Genomic DNA, 21,642 nt, shown 5'->3' with positions numbered 1-21,642 from the left:
TGATTAGAGCTGATTACCGAGGGCCTCCGGGAGACACTTTCTGCCGGCGATGGACTCCGGGGGGGGGGGCGGTACTACAGCTCCCAGCACGCACCGCGGCCCGCCCCCGCGGGGGCACAGACAGACGTGGGGTGTGGCTGCGACGGCGGGCTGAGCGCGGGTTGTGGTATCCGGACGGTCTCTCGAGGCCGCGGCCTCCGCGAAGGCAAGCCGGCGGAACGCCGAGCAGCACGAGCTCCCCACTGACTCGCCCTCGCCCCCGGCTCGCGTGGGCCTCCCCCTCGGGTCGGGTCCAGGCTCGTTTCTTCCCTGTATCTCCCGCGGGGACTAACCCTTGAAGACGACCAACCGCAGCCCAGAGTTATGCCGGCCCAGCCAACCCGAGGCGCTGGCGGAAGCGGCGTCGGCGGAAGCGTGGGCGGGCGGCGAGGGGAGGGTCCGTTTGTCCCGGAAGGGGCAGGCCGTCCGGCCGGGGCCTCGAGGGGCGCCAAGGACCGGCGGCAGGATGCGGAAGTGCACGGACTCCTCCCCGCTCGGCTGCGGGCTCCGGCGGGGCCGGGCTTACCCTTCAGCAGCCCCCTCGGCCACCATGTCCCACGAGACCCCTCTGGGCTCCTCAGCACCACACGCCAGCTGCCTGGACCTGTGGAGGGAAAAGAATGATCAGCTAGTTCGACAGGTCAAGGTAACGCGGTTGCTAGGACTCGCGATGGGGAGGGGATGAGCTTGACCTTCCCCCAGGAGCCAGAAATGACTGGAGAAGGACACCCCTTATTGCAATCGGAGGGGTAAGGGCTGATCCTCGGTGACACCCCATCCCACATTTGGCAGGTGGCTCAGGGTCTGTCTCTGAGGCGACAGCAGTTGGCTCAAGATGCACTGGAAGGGCTCCGGGAACTTCTCCATTGTCTGCAGGGTAAGCAGGGTCTTCCCCAGGATGGTCAGTTCCCCGCCACAGCTAGAGACCAGTTCCTCTTCTGCATTTCTGCGATTGAGGTGATTACTCAAGGGGCAGAGAGTCCCGTTTACGGTACAGACAGGACTGGAGTGGAATCGTATTTGTACAGGGGAATCTTTCTCTTCCTTACACACACACACACACAGGGGAATTTTTCTTTTCCTTACACACACACACACACACACACAGACACACGCGCGCGCGCGACAGCATTCGAAGAAATGGTTTCCAGGATGGTCTAATTGGGAGAACTTTCTGCCCTTTCGGAACTCTCTGTCCAAAGGGTGGGTTCTTTATTGAGACCATTTTGGTTGGGGTGGGGTGATCTCTGGGGTGGGATCTTATTTTGGGAATCCTTTACCCAGGAGCCGTCTGTGAGATCAGCATTTGTTGCTCCAGGGCTCCCTGCGGCTGTTCCTGTTCTCCCCTTGGAATTGATCGTCATCTGCAACTTTGTTACCCTGAGGGCGAGCCTGGCCCAGGGTTTCACTGAGGACCAGGCACATGATATCCAACAGGGCCTAGAAAGAGGTGAGGGCCAGAGATTGCCTTCCAGGCCCCTGCCAGCCTCAGTTTGGGTTTAAGTCCTTGCAAGGTGAATGGGAGGAGCAACATAACCTGTCACCTCTACAGACAGACAGGCCCTTTTCTGATCCTCCATGTGCTTCTCAGACCAGGAGCACCTTTGTGACCTTTGGGCTCCTGCAGAAAGAGAAAGCCAGAGATGAAGTCCCATCTGAGTTGTATATGTGTGTACTTTACAGTGCTGGAGACCCAGGAGCAGCTGGAGCCCAGGCTGGAACGTGGGCTCAGTGGGCTGTGGGACTCCGTCCTCCATTCTTCCTCTCTTCTGCCGGAGCTGCTCCCTGCCCTTCACCACCTGGCTGCCCTGCAGGCTGCTCTCTGGCTGAGCACTGACCATCTTGGGGACCTGACTTTGCTGCTGCAGACCCTGAATGGCAGCCAGGTAATGTGGGGAGTGATCTGGATCTAAGGGTCTCTTCCCTCCTCCCACCCCTCCCAGCTGCAGTAGCATCATTTTGTGCTGGAAAGGCTGCTGGGTTGGTGGTCAGAAGACCTAAGTTCTCCCAGGGACTCTTAGGTGACCTTGCTCTGGTTGGTGTCTCATTGGAGGGATTCCCTTGGGAGTGTTTTTAAAAATAGTTTAATGATCTCGGATAGGGTCGGGGCTCTCATTACCTTGCTGAAGTCACCTCCCAGTCTCAGTCTTCTCATCAGTAACTGAAACATGGTCCTTACCCTGTGTCCTTATGAGCTTATACTGAGTGAGGAGGCACACTAGAATAGATCACACTGCCCCAGGTTTTTTCCCCTTCCCTTATCCTTGCCCCACAGCTATCTCTCTCTTAGAATTGAGGGAACAGGAATCAGGAGGACCCTTGAGTTCAAGGTCCAGCGAGGATAGACTGAGGTAGGAGAAGAAGGGGTGGTTATAAGCTTGGAGCCTCTGATTTTCCTTCTCTCCCCAGAGTGGGGCCTCTGAGGATTTGCTGCTGCTTCTAAAAACTTGGAACCTCCCAGCTGAGGAGTCAGATGCCCCATTAACCCTGCAGGATGCCCGGAGCTTGAGGGATGTCCTTCTGACAGCATCTGCCTATCGCCAAGGTCAGCTAGCGATCTAATTTATCCTTCCTCCCCACTCTCTGTCTTAAAGGGTCCTTTGGCTCACGCCTTTCCTGTCATGTCCCATTCGTCTCAGTGGAGCTTCCCTTTCATACCTCCTGTCCTATGGTCTCTCTAAGCTCATACCCTGTTGCCCTCAGGCCTCCAGGAGCTGATCACAGGGAGGCTGTCCAGGGCACTGAGCAGCCTGCAAGAAGCGGCCTCAGGTCTATGTCCACAGCCTGTGTTGGTCCAGGTGTACACGGCCCTGGGGACCTGTCTCCGTAAGATGGTAAAGACAGTCCTAGGGTGGGTTGGGGAAACCATGGGCGTTATGGACAGCTTTCTCCTTTGGGAGGGTACCTGAGGTTTGTATCCTCTCACCCCTCTAGGGCAGTCCACAGAAAGCCCTGCTGTACTTGGTTTCAGCCCTGAAAGGGGGATCAACTTGGGGTCCCCCACTTCTGGAGGCCTCTAGGCTATATCGGCAACTGGGGAACACAGCAGCAGAGCTGGAGAGTCTGGAGCTGCTGGTTGAGGTAAGGAACTATGCCAGGGGAAGATACAGGGATTGGTGAGATGCTTGTGATGGGGTGACTAGTCAAGGTATAAGTAGAAGGAAGTGTGGCTCCCAGAGATTATAGATATACTTTCTTCTTTTTGTCCCTTTTAGGCCTTGAGTATCACTCACAGTTCTGAAGCCCCCCAGCTTCTCATTGAGGTTGAGTTGCTACTCCCGCCACCTGACCCAGCCTTGCCCTTTCACTGTGGCACACAGAGCCAGGCCAAGTACCTGCTAGCAAGCCGATGCCTACAGACGGGAAGGTGAGGTTCCACTGCCTTGCTTACCTGAGCTCCTCTTCCCATTTCTGATGCCTCCCCTGGGGTGTAACTCTGCTTCTGTTTTTGAAAGTCAGGGGGTGATGGACAAGTCAATGGCAGGACATAGGTCCCTACTCCTCAGCCCCCTGCCTTGCCGCTGGACCTGAACTGAGGACTCTTCACCCAGACACTAACCTCCCGTGTCTTTAAAACTCTGTAGTCTTCTCCCAAATCCATTCTGTAAGGAGGGTAGATCCATACTGAATCAGGGTTGGAGCCCTCAGACCCCGCCCTTCCCACTCCCCAGGGCCCTTAAGCATCCCTTTGTTAGCTAAGAGCCTTTGGAAGGCCATGCTAGGGCCTAAGGTGAGGCTCATGGTCTATGACTCCTCAGGGCAGAGGACGCTGCAGAGCATTACTTGGACCTGTTGGCCCTGTTGCTCAATGGCTCAGAGCCAAAGGTGAGTATTCTTCAAGGTTCTCTGCGGTGGGGTGGGAGGGTTAGAGTCTCCTTTGGAGTAGAGCAGGACTGCTGTTTTCTGTTTCTTCCCTCTGCTCTTCTCTGTCTAATCTGGGAGGCCAGACTGGGAAGGTTCCCAGAGCAAGGGGTCCAGGGCAGCAAGCAGTGGGTGGTCTATGCGTGGTACCAGAGCCTGTGAAGAGGTTGAAGGTGGCTCATGTCTCTTCAAGTCACTACATCCTCCTCCCACCCCAGTTTTCCCCACCCCCTTGCCCCCCAGGGCCCTGTATGCCTGAGATGTTCTTGGAGGCAGCAGCAGCACTGATCCAGGCAGGCCGAGCCCAGGATGCTTTGACTGTATGTGAGGAGCTGCTCAGCCGCATGTCGTCGCTGCTTCCCAAGATGCCCCAGCGGTGGGGAGATGCCAGAAAAGGAACCAAGGAGTCACCACACTGCCCACCGTGGGTCTCTGCCACCTATCTGCTTCAGGGCCATGCCTGGGTGCAGCTGGGGGCCCAAAAAGAGGCAATTAGTGAATTTAGCCGGTGAGCCCAGGAAGCCAACCAGGGCCCTAGGGGAAGTGGGGTGGGGAAATTTTCTGATTGGGACCTGAGAAAGTGAGCTCCATTCTTACCTACTCACCCTAGAGTGTCTGAGGGTGACTCCTCTTCACCTCTGCTCCATGTCTCATTTCAGGTGCCTTGAGCTGCTCTTCCGGGCCACACCTAAGGACAAAGAACAAGGTGATCTTTGTTATCTTTGTTTAACAAGGTGACTCTCACTTATTCTCTTCCCTCCTGGAAGTGGTGGTAGTGGATGTCTGTCCCTTTCCATGTGTCTCAGTCCACCAGGAGATTTAAGAGAAAGGGACTCTAGACACAAGAAGAGGTCAAGGGGGACCAGGGGTTTTGGTGACTGTGACTGGGAATACAATTCTTGATTTTGGGGGTGGTCCTCAGGACCTGCTTCCAACTGTGATCAGGGGTGCACGTCAGATGTGGCACTACAACAGCTTCGGGCAGCTGCCTTGATTAGTCGTGGACTAGGATGGGTGGCCAGTGGCCAGGATACCAAAGCCCTACAGGACTTCCTCCTCAGTGTGCAGATGTGCCCAGGTATGTATACTTGCATGACATGTATACACAGTAACAGAGAGGCCCATGGGGGTGGTACTTGGGGATTAGTGTAAGAGTGACATTGCCAGATAGGAGGGGTGAATGGGGTTGTACTGTATATGCCTAGGGATATACCAAAGGGTGCAGACTTATAGCAGATATATACAAGTGTGTATGAAGGCCTCTCAGGAGTTCCCAGTCTTCCCAGTGTCTTCGGATATGAAGACCATAGCTGTGCTGGGAGTGTGCTTGGCAGGAAGAGGGTCAGCTGAGCCCTTTGTCCTGTGCAGGCAGTGCCCAGGGATAGGAATGGTTGGGAATGATCTACTGGTTCCATGTGTGTAGGCAAGACACTTCCTCACTCTAGGCCTCAGTTTCCCCTTTTATAAAATGATGCTTAAGGCTATGTCAAGTTCTAAGGCTCTGTACTCCGGGGTGGGGCTACAGGTAATCAAGATGCTTCCTTTCAACTGCTTCAGACTCTGAGGAGGCTGGATCGGAGGGATGAGGCCACTGCTCTCTGGTGGAGGTTGGAGGCCCAAACTAAGTTGCCACAGGAGAATGCTACATGGTGAGACTGACATTTGCTATCTTGGGGCTGAGAGGCAGTTGGTGTCCTGGAGTCTTTGGAACTATTGGGGGAGGTGATGAATGAAAGGGAGGGAATGGCTGCTCAACCTTTGGCCTATCCTTTATCCTTAGGCCTCACCCTTTTTGCTCTCTAGGTCTCTGCCCCTGTACCTAGAAACCTGTTTGAGCTGGATCCGTCCCCATGACCATGAAACCCTTCTTGAAGAGTTTCAGACGTCTCTGCTGGAGCCTCGTGACCTGTAGCTGCCGTGTTTTGAAGAGCCTGAGCTGGGGCCCCAGTGGGCCATCTCTCTGTGGGGAGGGCTTTCTGGTTACGATCCTTGGGGAATGTGGCTGGAGCTGCCCATTCCTATAAAAGTGGGACATTGGAGAGGTTGGTGGTAGTCCTGTGAAATTTGGCTTAGTTACTGCTGTTCTTGTTCCCTGCCAGCAACAAGGCATTGACTTTGCTCGTGGCACCTTTTTTCCTCTTTTCTTTTATTGAGTAAAATCTCATATTTATCTCTTGTCTGCCTACTACATATACTTGAGTGAGAAGGCTCACAGCTGTCTGATTCAGTGGAGTGCTGGTTGCCTAAGATGCCCTGTCCCAGCATCATCTACCTTATGAGCTTGAGGTCTGGGTAGAAGAAAGGGCTGCAGGAATCCTTACTCAGGAAGCAGTGAGTTTAGTCTCTCCCTTTACTTAAAAGCAGAGGCCCAAAGCCCAGGATCCTGTGTGAGTTGACAGAATGAGTGGAGTTGGGTCTGGAAGGTGGTCTGGGCAGGCTTTTCAGGACAAGGGCAGGTATTTGATTCTTAGAGGGGAGGGACAAGCAGATCTCTGAGTCTGCTCAGAGACTGTAGGAATTCGTAGATTTTGGGGATTGTAGAAATTTGGGATTTGACTCTCAGTGAAATGTGTATGGATAGGGGGTGAAGGATGAATTAATTAAGCATGCCATTAAAGCTGCCTATTGAATATAGTCAGGGCTACTTGGCATTTTGGGCCCAAGGACTTCAAGTCTCCGTATGCACTTTTCTTGCTGCTTTGGGCTCCATTGTATCAGCTGTCTGTTTTGTGGTTGCCTTTTGACCCCTCTCTGTCCTTCAGTGCCCTCCCTTCTCCAGCCATTAGTATTAATACTCAGTGGTAACAGGAAGCATGTACCTCCAAGCCCTGAGGAACTTGAATGCTTATGGGATTAGGCTTACCCGAGGGTGCAATGACAATAGGGTAGAGTGGATTAAGAGCTGGGGAGCTAGTCAAAACGTCCAGAGGAGGGGTGGCTGGAGCCAGCGTTTTGAAGGAGCAAGGAGAGGGGTTAGGGTGTATCCTCAGGTGTTGGAAGAAGATGAGTGTGTATGCTATCACTACAACGGCACTAGACTAACACAAGAGTTCAATCTATTGTGCCAGGTTTTTCCAGCAATGTAAACTCAGGAGCCAATGAGCTGGAGCCAAGTGGGAGAGTCCGCCTCCCGGGCATTAAAGGCTCTCCTTTCGCCAGTCGATCTGGCCCGATTCGTTTCGTTGATTGGCGGAGAATCCCAATCCGTCGAGGAAGCGCAGCCTTGCGGCCAATTGACGTGGCGTTACTAGGCGTGTGGCATCCCTGAGGCGGGAGCCCGGCCGCAAGCGAATTTCCTGATTGGCTCTGGTGCGCGAGTTGCTGGGGAGAGGCGCGGAGAGGCGGGCGGGAGTCCCCAGGGCAGGCGCTGATTGGCTGAGGTGAGAGCCGTCTCCTTCCGATGATTCGGCTCTTCTCGGCTCAGTCTCACGAAGCGTCTGCTGCCGTCGTCGGAGTTGTCGCTGCCGCTGCTCTTCGCGGATCGGGAGCCAGCGTCGCCCGCCCGCCGCCGCCCCGGTGCAGCGGAGAGGAAGCGAGAGGGAGGCCGCCGCGGGTTCGTCGCTGCTGTTCGCCCCTGCCCGGGAGAGCCGAGCCCGGCCCAGTCGGCCGCCTGCCACCCCTCCCAGCCGTTACCCGCGGGCCGCCACAGCCGCCGGAGGAGAGGCGCGCGCCATGGCCTCCGGAGCGGAGTGAGTGCGCGCCGCCCCGCGGGGGCGCACCGGGACCGCCGGGCTGGGTCGGCCCGGCCGGGCGGTGGGCGCGTCGGGAGTTGGAGACCGAGAAGGAGGGGAGGCGAGGAAAGGGCGAGCGAGCGTCGGGCCGGCTGCGCACCCGCGCGCCCCCTAGGCGGGCTGCGCCGGGCCCGGGTCGGACCTGGGCGATCGTGCTGTGTCATGCAGGCCCGCTCGGCCCTCGGGAACGGGCGTCCGGCCTAGCGAGGTCGGCGGGCCCACACCGCCGGCGCGGCCCCGAGGCTCGGGACGCCGCCCGCGGTCCGGCCTGCCGCCCGCTGAAAGCCTCTGGTCCCCGGAGAGCAGGGCCCGGGCCCGGCGCCCCGACTGGGCCCGGTGGGCGTGGACTCGGGGCCACGTGAAGGCCGCAGAGCCCGGAGACCGAGGCGGAGGCCGGGGCGGGGGCGGCCCGCGAACTCGGGGGAGTCACGATGGCCTTCGTGAAGCCGGTTGGCCTGGCCCGGGGCTGGCGTCCTCGACCTGAGTAGTGGGGCCTATTGGGGAGAGGGCGGGCCTGCCTTCGCTCTGGCCTTCCTGCTCAAGGCCTGCTGTTCGTATGAGAAGGCTTCACTCAATTTCCCTTGATGTTATGAAATGGGGGCAGGGAGAAAGGAACTTGTCCTTTCTCTACTATTTTAGGTTCCTGCTAAAGTTCGAATCTCAGTTCGCATTTTGAGGGCCTTTTTAGATTTCAGTCTTCGTGGAGTGAAGGTTAAAGTTGCCCTGACTCTTCAAACACACACACGCTCTTTTCCTCAAGCTGCTACGTTGAGCAATCCTGGGCTTTCCACCCTTCAGGAAAGCATCAGATAAAACCTGGTCACCTCTGTCCATTGAATTTAGAATCCAGAGCTTAGGCACTGAAAAGAAAAAAAAAAAAAAAGACAGCCATCCTATGGAAACTTTTCTATGCAAATCACCTTCCTGACTTGAAGAGAGTTAAATTTTTTGAAGTGTGTTCCTTTTTTTCAAGTTTCTGAATCAAGATAAAATATTACTCAGGCACCTATTTAAAAGGATTGTTTATTGAAGTTTAAAATATTCTCTTAGGTTATCCAGTCAGTCTTTTGTTTTTAAGACTAAAAATAAAAATCCAAAATTGTTGGAATCTGGCATCATAGACAGTTTCTAATCTCTAGGTCATCTTGGTGACGCTTAACTCCCTCCAAGTCCCATGTGGTCCTTTGGGGTTCTGGAAAGGGTCTTACTCATGCAGAAGACGATGGAGGATGTCCCCAAAGAGTCTCCAGGACTGCTGTTGGCCCATAATCAGGCTGAATTCTCTCTTTTAGAGGTTATTTCCCTTGATCTCAGTAGATGTGGAATTAAAGGTCTTTACTTTAAGGGAGGAGCATACCACTCATCTCCAGTGCCAGGGTCAGGAATGGTAGGCAGATTGGAAGTCTTTCCTAGAATGTGGCTCTGGGGTTAAAATACAAACTAGGATGTCTAGAGGCATATGGTATTTATTTTTGTTTAGTCCCAGTCCTATAGATAAAATGGGAAGATGGACAGCTCTTAGAGAGTATTTTGATGCTTGTGGGAGAGGGAGAATTGATGGTTTTAAATTGCCCTCAGCTGTCACATTGACCATGCTTGCCCTCCAGGGTGTTGATAAGCATTGGGAGACTCTGCCTGCTCTGTAGCCTTGTGCCCAGAGTGCCGCACTTTTGGGTTGGGGGAGGCAAGTTTAAACTGAGTAAACTCTACTCTTGGAAACTAGTTTAAAGGCGATTATTAAAGATGCAGCCTATGTGAGAGGGTCAGCAGAAAACTTACAACCATGTTAGATGAATGGGATTTGTATTTCTGTTGGGTGTATCAGGACCAAAAGATGTAAAAACCCCATAACTCCCTAGCTGGTATTCCAGAGTATAGGCCTCCCTTTTTCTTGCAAGTTGTGAAGATATTTCCAATAGGAATACTATTTTGTTTTGTTGACCAATGTATCCCCAAATCCTAGAACTGTGCCTGGCATATAATGTATACTCATTTATTTGTTCAGTGAAGAAATAATTCATGGAAAAGTTTCCTTTTTATTTAATTCTTTGCTTCCTCCTATTATCTGGCCTCCCTGTTTTGGTTAATGCTTATGTTTTCCTGAGCCTTACTAAGAGGAGGTAACTCTTCAAAGGGAGAGCCCACTGCGTTTAGCAAAGGCTGGAAATGAGCTAGGTAAGAAATTGGTGTCGGGTGAGTGATCTTAGCTTCTAGGAAATGATAGAAACTGTTTGAAAGTTTAAACTGAGTTTAGATTCACCTAACCTTGATTTGGGTAAGAAGGATTTGGATTTGCCCCACGTCTTAGCATTTGTTGGTTTTGACTTTTTGCATCAACTCCATGGAGTTGTGTGTCTTTGCGGAGATTACTGTGAAGCTCCTTTTGAGCTTGAGCCTCTTTCTGAAGATTCCAGATGTGTTAGTGTTTTTTTTTCCTTCAAATCTGATGGTCTTTGTGCTTGGCATTCCTGTGGTGCATAGAATGCTCTGACATTCAGCAGGTTTAGCCAGTAAGGAGGGTAGTGCTAATGATTCTGCTTCATTGTCCCCAGGCTTGCTTGGTGGGACTTGGGGCCTCCCTGAGCCCTTTGGGAAGTTGTCATGCTCCCTTCATTTCTGCAAGAAGGTTAGCAAAGAAAGAGCTTGTGTTTTGTTCTGCAGTGCTAATCATATTGACTGTTAACACCACGTGCCAGGCATTGTGTTGAACATTTTGTGTTTATTATCTCACTTAAGACAATAATCCTCTGAGATAGGTGCTACTGTATTCCCCATTTTACAGATGAGGACATCAGCTTCCAGAGAGGTTAAATAACTCGCGGAAGATTGCAGTTAAACACTGGCAGGGTTGGGATTCAGACTTAGCAGGTCTGACTGCAGAGTCCCTTCTCTTAATCACTGTTCTATACAGTCTAAACTCTTTTCACTTCTCTAATTGCTACTCAGCCTCCACTTCTGTTTTGTCTTCTCAGGCCATAGTTTCCTGACCCTGGGGCAAGATCACTTGGGGCATTATAGCTAGGATATCAGTGCTCCGAATACCAAGAGCTGCTAGAATGGGAATTGTATTGTGTGCTAGATATTATTGTTCATGACCTTGGCTGAATTTTCTTGCTCTTAGCTTCTGGTGGAGAGACGACTTCATTTATCCACTATTTCTCTCCGAAGTATGAGTTCTAGAGACTAGTGGGGCCCCTGGGACTAGACTACATATTGGGACTGACTTCATTTTCTCTTGCTAGTTCAAAAGGTGATGACTTATCAACAGCCATTCTTAAACAGAAGAACCGTCCCAATCGGTTAATTGTTGATGAAGCCATCAATGAGGACAACAGTGTGGTGTCCTTGTCCCAGGTAAGTTGGGTCCACAGTCCAATCTTTCCTTATTGCACTTAACCTAAGGGCTTTTCCCAGGTTTCTTTTCTCATTTTTCTTGCAGTGATCCCAGATAGAGTGGGGTTTACTGGGAATCCCAACCTCCAGGGCTGCTGCTTACCCCCTGGCCCAGTGACCCAAAGGCCTTAACCTTCTTTCCTCAGCCCAAGATGGATGAGCTGCAGTTGTTCCGAGGTGACACAGTGTTGCTGAAAGGAAAGAAGAGGCGGGAAGCTGTGTGCATTGTGCTTTCTGATGACACATGTTCTGACGAGAAGATTCGAATGAATAGAGTTGTTCGGAATAACCTTCGCGTACACCTAGGGGATGTCATCAGGTGTGTGTGGGGTTTTTGGCCCCTCAGGGATGGGAGGCCAGAGACAGCCTGCATTATAGGCAGGACCCCCACGAAGGCCTTGGCAGCTGGAGATATTGGAAGCCTTCTAGCCACCGGAAGATTTATGTTTCAGGGTTGTCTTTAGGTTTTGGTTCTACCTCCCTGGAACTCAAAATCTGCCTCTGCATGACCCATAGGGCAGGTTGGCATTTCTATGCCTTTCTTGATGCCTTTATTTTTTTCTACCAGAGGTATAACTTATCACACCATAGACCCTGGGTTAAGATACCATTTGAGGGCATATGTTTGCTAGATAATCTCACTATTGTGTTGGATTAATGTCTCGTATTGGGGTGGGAGTGAGGTGGGAGTGTGGGCATGGAAGGTGGACTCCTAGCAGGTCTTTTTTAAGGATCCAGGTTAATCTAGGAGAGAGGCGTAGTTTAAGCCACACCCAGGATATCTCCAGTCTGAGTGATTTGGGACTTAACTCTAGGCAAGAGATTTTCCTATCTTGGAGTCATCTCTCGCCACTGCTACCCAGCTACCTTTCACCTGGCCAGGAACATCTCAGGCTTCTGATTCTTTTTCATGGATTCTAGGTTCCACGTAACCTTCTTTCTGGAGGTGCTTAGTTACTTTCTCAACAGTTAGTTTCTCCCAGGTGGTGCTCTGATCACCTGGCTAAGGTTATTTTTTCACTTCTATTTCTCTGACCCTGACACTTGTCAGACTAAGGCCTCCCTTTGTAATATTGGGTCACCAATATTAGCCAAAATGGGTCATCCTTAAATATCTCTCACTGAAGACCCTCCTTCCCGTGTCGTCTTTGTGGGGGTTCCAGATGTGTGGGTCTTTCTTTTGGCTCACTGTTGGGATTGGGCAGCCCCAGCAGCTTCTTCTATTGGCTCCCCCTATTACCCCACCCTGAGTATGACCTTTTTTAGTTCTGCTTGGCTGTTCCTTTTCCCTCACTCCCATCCTACCCTCCTGCCTCTCTTCACCTAAAGCCATCCCTGCCTTTTTTCTTTCGCTCGCCATCAGCTCCCTGTGCCAGGCCCTTTCGGATGCCTGATGCTTGGGGCTGCAGTGTGGTTGGTAATGTGGAGTCTGCTTGTCATCCTCAGCATCCAGCCATGCCCTGATGTGAAGTACGGCAAACGTATCCACGTGCTACCCATCGATGACACGGTGGAAGGCATCACTGGCAATCTCTTTGAGGTATATCTTAAGCCGTACTTCCTGGAAGCTTATCGACCCATCCGGAAAGGTAAGAGATAATTCTAGGGACTGAGTTTAAGGATGGTTGTTTGGGGGCCGGCCCCGTGGCGTAGCGGTTAAGTGCACGTGCCGCGCTGCTGACGGCCTGGGTTCGGATCCTGGGCGTGCACCGATGCACCGCTTGTCAGGCCATGCTGTGGCGGCATCCCATATAAAGTAGAGGAAGATTGGCATGGATGTTAGCCCAGGGCCAGTCTTCCTCAGCAAAAAGAGGAGGATTGGCATGGATGTTAGCTCAGGGCTGATCTTTCTCACCAAAAAAAAAAAAAAAGGTGGTTGTTTGTAGGGATACTCAGGAGTAAACCTTGGAACATCTTTGTCTCATTCTCAAATATGTGTGTATACGCACGCATTCTGCACACGTGCTCATGTGTACTCTCTCCTTCTGCATTCCTCCCTCCCCCTGCTGTTCTCCCATTCCCACTCCCTGGTCCCGTAGAGTAAGCTATCTTCTTTTGTATCTCTGAAGGAGGAGGTGGGCCGTTTTGGCTGTGTCACAGTCCAAAGTGTATTTAATATTTAGCACAGCTCTACCGTTGGTGGTGTTTGTGAAAACTTGGTTTACCTATACCTCAGAAGTCAAAAGCCTTATGGACTTATGGCACATCAGGTTTTGTTCACTATTCTCTAAGTGGCAGAGGGACTCATTACAGTTTAGCTATCTCCTCTTACCTAATGCTTAATAAGATGGTGGGAAGGAGAAAGGGCAATGTTTAGTGAACTTGGCATTCTAGACCCTATGTTCTGATGAGGAATTCTCATGTGGTCTTGCAGGTGACGCCTCTAACTGTCCTTGTGCTGATTGCTCTCACAGGAGACATTTTCCTTGTCCGGGGTGGAATGCGTGCTGTAGAGTTCAAAGTAGTGGAGACAGATCCCAGCCCTTACTGCATTGTTGCTCCAGACACAGTGATCCACTGTGAAGGAGAGCCTATCAAACGAGAGGTGAGTTCTCTCCATGATCCCGATACCCGATCTCATGAGTACTCAGTGAGGCAGTCATGTGGTAGCTATCAAGACTGAGTGTTCTGGGCCGGCCTCGTGGCTTAGCGGTTAAGTGTGCGCACTCCGCTGCTGGCGGCCTGGGTTCGGATCCCCGGTACGCACCGAGGAACCGCTTCTCTGGCCATGCTGACGCCATGTCCCACATACAGCAACTAGAAGGATGTGCAACCATGACATACAACTATCTACTGGGGCTTTGGGGGAAAAATAAATAAATTAATTAAAAAATTAAAAAAAAAAAAAAAAAAAAAAAGACTGAGTGTTCTCTGGCACTGAGCTTCTTTCCAGAGATGGGAAACCGCCTAGCTATTCATTCCTGGGCCTGGGAGGTTTCTTGGAAGTATGTGATACCAGTAATTTAAAAAATCTAGATTGAACCCAGAGGATCTAAGTGGTTGGAATAATTTTTGAAGAAGTGATGCTGATGATGGCATCCAGACTTCTGCCCATTTCCCAGAGTTTCCAGCTTCAGGTCTTAGGGGAGCCCTTCCCAGTAAGACTAAGGACAGTATGAGAGGGAAAGGTTATGCTAGAAATCTTTGCCTTGGGGTTTTTAGAGTTGTTCTTAGAGGCAGGATCCCCTTAGAGGAGAATCCTCTTATACAGCAGATTTCTCTACAACAGATTGTGAACAGATTTGGAGAAACTCAACTTTTGCTGATACTTTTGCTGATAACTCCTGCCTTCTCATTTTCTTTGCCTTCTGCATATTCAGGATGAGGAAGAGTCCTTGAATGAAGTGGGCTATGATGACATTGGCGGCTGCAGGAAACAGCTAGCTCAGATAAAGGAGATGGTGGAGCTGCCCTTGAGACATCCTGCCCTTTTTAAGGCAATTGGTGTGAAGGTGAGCATCCTGGGCTCTGTGGGATATAGTCGAGGGAGGTGATTAATGACTATTGGGTGTCTAATCCCAGGGGCTGTTTTCATACATATATTTCATTGTTGCCTTGGATTAGAGAGGCAGTGTTAAATTCTTTGTGTTTATAGAGGACAGTAATTTCATTAAAGCTACTAATGGATTGGAACAGAGAGGGCCAATTAAGTTCTCTGTTGCATATCTTTTTTTTTTTATCACAACCCTTTAAAAACGTAAAAGCCATTGTTATCTCATGGACCCTATAGAAACAAATCTCACCGTAGTTCACCACCCTGTCTAGAACAATGCTGGCCAATAGAAGTAGAAGTTAAGGAAATTTGCAGAGTGTAAAGGGTCCTGAGTCCAAAACATTTGAGAACTGCTGGTCTAGAATGTAACTTCCCAGCCATTTCCATATCATGGGACACACTGAAGATGAAACTATTACCCCTTTCCCTAGCATGCACCACACAAATAATTTTATCTTCTATGTGGGCACTTCCCTTGTGCTGCTTGTGGATGAGGCCACAGAAAAGACAGCTTCAAAGAGGAAAACTTGTGGTTGGCACTAAGGAAAAGCATTCCAACATGATGATAAATCCTGGAGGGTTGTGATTACTCGAGTGAGTGAGCCTCTGACAACACTCTTAGTGGCTAAGCTAGTCCTTGGCCCTTGTCTGTCTAAAGTCAAGCCTTTGACCTTATGGCCTCTTGCTTTTCCCTAGTCCTTAGGATCTTCAGGCTCACGCTAGAGTTTCTTAGGGTGGTTTCTCTGCCCATAGTCTCCTATGCAAGTTGCAATCATAAGTGTTGTCAGGTTTTTAGTGGTATTTTCTTTGCTGATAAGAGGAGTATGGTTTGAAATAAACTGCTCTAGCAGCTACTGCTGAGACCTCATTCTTACTGGTGTCAGGATTGAGGTCTGTTTCTCACTCTGTCTAGATAGAGCCCTAGAGAAGCCATTTTAGGGTGGATGAGGTGGGGAGAAGGTAAGAGTCTGAACCTAATCACATCCTCTATACTGGTCCTCAGCCGCCTCGGGGAATCCTGCTCTATGGACCGCCAGGGACTGGGAAGACCCTGATTGCTCGAGCTGTAGCAAATGAGACTGGAGCCTTCTTCTTCTTGATCAATGGTAGGAGATTTGGTTCACCTTATGTTTGGCTGGATCCAACTCTGAGCTTAGCATGATCCAGTCTCATGAGCTGGGAAACGCATGGACACATTCATTTGCACACATGCTTTCATGTACAGTTTAGCTTTTTTCTTCTGTTGGGGTACATTACAGACAGATAAGCAACAAGGGGAAGTTATTTTACTCTGGTGCTCCCTGATCTGTCCCCCTTGAGAAAAACTGTGGACAGGCTGAAGACGTTTAGGGGGAGCGAGTTAGAATGAGAACTCAGAAAGTATATGCCTATTTATTTGAGAAGGTTTGGGGGAAGATTGGCTGAGATCAGCTGGCTCTTTGAGGATGATATTTAGCTGGTAGAGGTCCAACTGGTGTGCTCCTTCTCCTGCTCTGGCCAGAGGTCCCAGTGCATCTGCTGTCATTTTCACACTTTGAGCTCGACAGTGAGATAAGTGTACTGAGTCCTTTGGCTTCTCCCCAGCCTGGCCTGGTGTCTATCCTGGGATGGTGGCTGGTCAAGATTATGAGAAAATAGGCAGAGGTTACCACATTTTCACCCAGGATCTGTCTCTGGACTGGGCAGACAAGATATTTGATTTCTTTTGGGATTGAAGAAGGATGTAATTTTGTCATTGCCTCCATTCTGTATCCTTTTTAGGTCCTGAGATCATGAGCAAGTTGGCTGGTGAGTCTGAGAGCAACCTTCGTAAAGCCTTTGAGGAGGCGGAGAAGAATGCTCCTGCTATCATCTTCATTGATGAGCTGGATGCCATTGCTCCCAAGAGAGAGAAAGTAGGAATTTACCTGAGGGGATAGTCGGGGGTTGAAAGGTCCTGACTTCCCTTCTGACCAGACATCCTGTCCTGACAGACCCACGGTGAGGTGGAGCGACGCATTGTGTCACAGTTGTTGACCCTCATGGATGGCCTAAAGCAAAGAGCACATGTGATTGTCATGGCAGCAACCAACAGACCCAATAGCATTGACCCAGCCCTACGGCGATTTGGTAAGGACCACAAATTTCTTTCAGCCTTGTCCTTGCTCATCAGGGGATGGTGGCTCTACTGGGCTTAATCTCTTTGATTCCACGTTTGTCCTTCATCTAATTCTGAGGATTTCTTGAAGCTGTTTGCAGTGATAGGGCCCAGGAGTCCTTTCAGTTATCCCATGTCCTGTCTAGGGTGACCAACCATCCTGGTTTGCCTGAGACTGAGGGGTTTCCCAGAACACAGGACTTTCATTGCTAACCAGGACAGTCCTGGGCAAACTGGGATGATTGGTCACCTAAGGCCTGTCCCTTCTTCCCTCTTGACCAGAAATGAGCCCTGTCTATGTTCACACACTATCCCACAGGTCGCTTTGACAGGGAGGTAGATATTGGAATCCCTGATGCTACAGGACGCTTGGAAATTCTTCAGATCCATACCAAGAACATGAAGCTGGCAGATGATGTGGACCTGGAACAGGTGGGGTGGTGATGAGGGCTGACCAGGAGTTAGGATGTCTGTTTCCAGGCAGTTGAAGGGAACTGGCTAGGAACATAGGCTTAAGATGTAAGGAGATTGATTTTGATTCCTGGGTAGGGGAAAGGAAGTGATCTGAGATTGAATCCAGGAAAGTGGATTTGGCATCTTTCTTAGTTGACACTGCATTAGAGTAAACCAGAATTTGGGGGGCAGCTTTATTGCCAGGCCCCAAGTCCAGGTTTGAATACTTAAAACACAGCCAGTGAAAGGACTGCTAGTATGTGTTCAGGGAAATGGGAGGACCCAGAGATAGGAGTCAGGGGAAGGGGCCAGGATTCTGTTGTCTCTGAGCCTCCTAAGACGGCTGTGTCTTAGAGACGGGATAGTAAGTAGATCTCTCTGCAGGTAGCCAATGAGACTCACGGGCATGTGGGTGCTGACTTAGCAGCCCTGTGCTCGGAGGCTGCTCTGCAGGCCATCCGCAAGAAGATGGATCTCATTGATCTAGAGGACGAGACCATCGATGCCGAGGTCATGAACTCCCTGGCGGTTACTATGGATGACTTCCGGGTAAGGACCACACCCCCATGTCAGGTACGCACACGTGTACTTTGACCTCTCCCATGGCAAGTCTCATCCCCAGTGTTTCTTCCTTTTCTAGTGGGCCCTGAGCCAAAGCAACCCATCAGCACTGAGGGAAACTGTGGTGGAGGTGCCACAGGTGACCTGGGAGGACATTGGGGGCCTGGAGGATGTGAAACGTGAGCTTCAGGAGCTGGTCCAGGTAGGGTAGCTTGGTCCAGGGTAAGTCATTGCCTCAGTACATTGAAATTGAACTGAGTGGTCTTAGGGTGTTGGCAGATTCATTGCAGGAATTGTGAGAGCATAATTCAGGAACTTGGTATTCTCAGGTTGGAGGTGCTAAGGACCCTGCTTCTAGGGAACCTGGATCTTAAACCATGGAGTGATGGGGTAGGGGGGGAATGCTTCTGTTTGGTTAGGTTTCTTTCAGACTATGCCAGTATCCCTGAACCCTCTTTTCTTTTCCTCTTAGTATCCTGTAGAGCACCCAGACAAATTCCTCAAGTTTGGCATGACACCCTCCAAGGGAGTGTTGTTCTACGGACCTCCAGGCTGTGGGAAAACCTTGCTGGCCAAAGCCATTGCTAATGAGTGCCAGGCCAACTTCATCTCCATCAAGGGTCCTGAGCTGCTCACCATGTGGTTTGGAGAGTCTGAGGCCAATGTCAGGGAAATCTTTGACAAGGTAAGCTACAAGGGAGGGGCTGGGCTATCTATTCACTTGTTTGGGGGCAAGGTAGGGATAGAGGTTGTTTCTTTGGGACAGTTAAAGCCGTCTCGTCTGGCAGCTCAGCTGGGGCAGTGAAGGTCACTTTATTTTCCTTTCCTTCTCAGGTGTGAGCGACCAGTTGTGCTAATACTTGAGTCCATCTGTTCCTCCCACAGGCCCGCCAAGCTGCCCCCTGTGTACTATTCTTTGATGAGCTGGATTCGATTGCCAAGGCCCGTGGTGGTAACATTGGAGATGGTGGTGGGGCTGCTGACCGAGTCATCAACCAGATCTTGACAGAAATGGATGGCATGTCCACAAAAAAGAATGTCTTTATCATTGGCGCTACCAACCGGCCTGACATCATTGATCCTGCCATTCTGCGACCTGGCCGCCTTGATCAGCTCATCTACATCCCGCTCCCTGATGAGAAGTCCCGTGTTGCCATCCTCAAGGCCAATCTGCGCAAGTCCCCAGTTGCCAAGGCAGGTGCAAGGTCTTGGGCCACGGGGGCTTTTTTGAGTCCTTGGGCTAGTGTGGAGTCCTCTTTGGTTCCTGGACAAGATTCCATTGGGGATTTCTGGAGTTAGGGTATAAAGGGAACATGGAAGATTTGGGGATATTAGGATAATCTAGAATTGGAAGTAAAATAATGTGGCAAAAGTGGGACCAACTAGAATTGGGAGTGCTTGGGTGGCTCAAGATCTGTGTTTCACGGGGCAGAAGAGGCTAAATGCTAAGGTAGCTCTGTTGCTTCTTTTAGGATGTAGATTTAGAATTCCTGGCTAAGATGACTAATGGCTTCTCGGGAGCTGACCTGACAGAGATTTGCCAACGTGCCTGCAAGCTGGCCATCCGTGAATCCATCGAGAGTGAAATTAGGCGAGAACGGGAGAGGCAGACCAATGCCATGGTGAGTAGGCATCCTTTCCTTAAATGTGACAGTCATGGGGAGCCAGGCAACAGTCTCCACCATGCCCTAGAGTTAAGAGTGTAAGGTTTTGGAGGTTTAGCAGGGCGTCAGAGAGAAAGAACGCTGGGGATTAACCCCTTTAGTCTGGAATTATAAAGGCTGAGAAGAGATGGGAAGACTATATGCTCAGTCTGAACTGGACTCCATGAGGGCAATCAAAGTGTGATTGTATAGATAAACAAATAGAGCAGGGCTTAGAATCTGGGATCCAAGGACCTATCTGGTGGTCGGTAGACCTCCTGAAATTAAATGCAGCATTTGTGTGTGTGTGTGTGTGTGTAAGCTCCATAAAGATAGGTAGGTAATCTATATCATCTCGCTTGTTTCTCGTTGTATCATGGCACAACGGTAGAGACTGACTTAAAGGATGGAGGGGTCTGTAACATCCCTTCTCCCTCTCATAAAAGTTGAAAAACTACTGCTAAACTAATCCTAGGGAGCAATGTCATAAGTTACAGCAATTGGAGTGGTTTCCCAGTGAAAGAGATAGGGTTTGAGCTGGACTATGAAGGGAGAGTAGAATTTTGATAAAAGAAATAAGCAGCCCAAATAATCTACTTGAGAAGTAGGATTGCGGGAATTGGGAAAACCTGGGTAGATTTAAGAGGGTGTATGTTACTGGAAGTGAGGCCACTAGGTAAATGTAATGCAGATGTGGTAAGCACTGAGAGCCATTGACATTTTCATCTTAAAGTTCAGGTTTATTGAGCTATAATTTACGTATAGTAAAATTCATCGTTTTTAAGTGTACTATTTCCATGCTTTTTGACAAATGTATATAAGTCTATAACTGCTATCATAGTTGAGACACAGAAATGTCTGTCGTCCCAAAAAGTTCCCTCATGCTACTTTAGTCAGTTTCTTTTTCCCACCCTGAGCCCCTGGCAACCACTGATGTAATTTCTGTCCCTACAGTTTTGCATTTCCCAGAATGCATTGACAGGTTTTTAAGCAGGGCAGTGACTCAATTTTAGGAAGATTGGCCTGGCAACTTAGGTTGGATTGGAGAGGGAGGGAGACCAATAAGCTACTGTAGTAATGGTGGGCAGGGAGGCCAGAGAAGGAATCCAGGCTGGACTTTAACTAGCCCTGATAGTCTGTGTTTACCAACGCCACAGGAGGTAGAAGAGGATGATCCAGTGCCTGAGATCCGCCGAGATCACTTTGAGGAAGCCATGCGCTTTGCCCGCCGATCTGTCAGTGACAATGACATCCGGAAATACGAGATGTTTGCTCAGACCCTTCAGCAGAGTCGGGGCTTTGGCAGCTTCAGGTAACTAGGTTGCAGTGGACAGTGTTTAAGTTGTCTTGGGGAACTATACAACCAAGGTAGTGGGAGTCCTAAGGAGGCTAGAAGGGATAGTTGTGAAAATCCTGAGCAGGCTCTGTCCTAACCCTCTTTTTTGGCTCTGCTCTTGTGCACACAGATTCCCTTCAGGAAACCAAGGTGGAGCTGGTCCCAGTCAGGGCAGTGGAGGTGGCACAGGTGGCAGTGTGTACACGGAAGACAATGATGATGACCTGTATGGCTAAGTGGTGGTGGCCAGCGTGCAGCAAGCTGGCCTGGCTGGACCTTGTTCCCTAAGGGTGGGGATGCTTGCCCAGGAGGGACCAGGGGTGTTCTCATGGCCTGCTCCATTTCTTAGTCTGAACAGTTCAGCTACAGTCAGACTCTGGACAAGGGGGTTTCTGTTGAAAAAAAAAATACAAAACAAAAGCGATAAAATAAAAGCGATTTTCATTTGGGAGGCGGAGAGTGAATTACCAAAAGGGAATTGGGCCTTGGGCCTACACCATTTCTGTTGTAGTTTGGGACAGTGCAGGGGACCTGTGGGTATGAACCAAGGCACTATCGCCACTCCCCACAGTGAAGCATCTACACTTCACTAAATGCTGCCCAAGCCCTCCCTTCTTCCCCTATCCAACCTGGAAAGGAGGGTAAAGAGCCACAGTTGCTGGTTGTTTATATAGTGAGTAGGTTGATTTTATTTTACATGCTTTTGAGTTAATGTTGGAAAACTAATCACAAGCAGTTTCTAAACCAAAAATGACATGTTGTAAAAGGACAATAAACATTGGGTGAAAATGGAGCCTGTGTCCTGGCCCCTGTGCCTGCTTCTTTTCATGGGAAGGGCCTTGGGCACGTTTCCAAATGTGAAATCCCGGAAGTAAGATTGCACCGTCTTCCTCTCCTGATTAACATTGGTGTGATACTGCTGCCTGGCTACATGTCTGCAGTGTCACTGGATAGGACTGCAGCGGAGAGTGAGCAGCCTGATGGAGCTCCAGCTG

The 21,642-nt window shown here is 50.3% G+C and overlaps 2 protein-coding genes across 6 annotated transcripts; both read left to right on the top strand.

Moving 5' to 3' along the window:
- The first annotated feature begins 487 nt into the window (after positions 1-487).
- FANCG (FA complementation group G) lies at positions 488-6,076 on the top strand. 5 transcript variants are annotated; one of them, XR_009215846.1, is made up of 14 exons: positions 488-685; positions 832-916; positions 1,358-1,489; positions 1,723-1,925; positions 2,449-2,584; positions 2,743-2,873; positions 2,974-3,120; positions 3,255-3,406; positions 3,798-3,864; positions 4,119-4,408; positions 4,560-4,606; positions 4,823-4,978; positions 5,458-5,549; positions 5,704-5,791. XR_009215846.1 is itself a non-coding variant. In XM_058523422.1 (14 exons), exons 1-14 carry the CDS (start codon positions 506-508, stop codon positions 5,810-5,812), a joined length of 1,959 nt encoding a protein of 652 aa, XP_058379405.1. In that variant the 5' UTR covers positions 489-505; the 3' UTR covers positions 5,813-6,076. The 5 variants fall into 5 exon arrangements, 4 of the variants coding, with proteins under 4 accessions (XP_058379405.1, XP_058379406.1, XP_058379408.1 ...); XM_058523422.1 differs by having other exon boundaries at positions 489-685; positions 5,426-5,549; positions 5,704-6,076; XM_058523424.1 differs by having other exon boundaries at positions 598-685; positions 1,324-1,489; positions 5,426-5,549; positions 5,704-6,076.
- A 1,252-nt stretch (positions 6,077-7,328) lies between these two features.
- On the top strand, positions 7,329-21,440 carry VCP (valosin containing protein). Its single transcript, XM_058523427.1, has 17 exons — positions 7,329-7,589; positions 10,874-10,985; positions 11,171-11,343; positions 12,471-12,613; positions 13,439-13,569; positions 14,345-14,476; positions 15,521-15,623; positions 16,279-16,412; positions 16,491-16,626; positions 16,974-17,086; positions 17,492-17,656; positions 17,748-17,870; positions 18,141-18,353; positions 18,554-18,862; positions 19,141-19,290; positions 20,469-20,623; positions 20,778-21,440. Exons 1-17 carry the CDS (start codon positions 7,573-7,575, stop codon positions 20,881-20,883), a joined length of 2,415 nt encoding a protein of 804 aa, XP_058379410.1. The 5' UTR covers positions 7,329-7,572; the 3' UTR covers positions 20,884-21,440.
- The last annotated feature ends 202 nt before the right edge of the window (positions 21,441-21,642 follow it).

Source organism: Diceros bicornis, chromosome 28, assembly GCF_020826845.1.
Source record: "Diceros bicornis minor isolate mBicDic1 chromosome 28, mDicBic1.mat.cur, whole genome shotgun sequence".
NCBI lineage: Eukaryota > Metazoa > Chordata > Mammalia > Perissodactyla > Rhinocerotidae > Diceros > Diceros bicornis.
The sequence above is the reverse complement of the archived record's forward strand: the minus strand, read 5'-3'. Positions and strand labels throughout refer to the sequence as shown.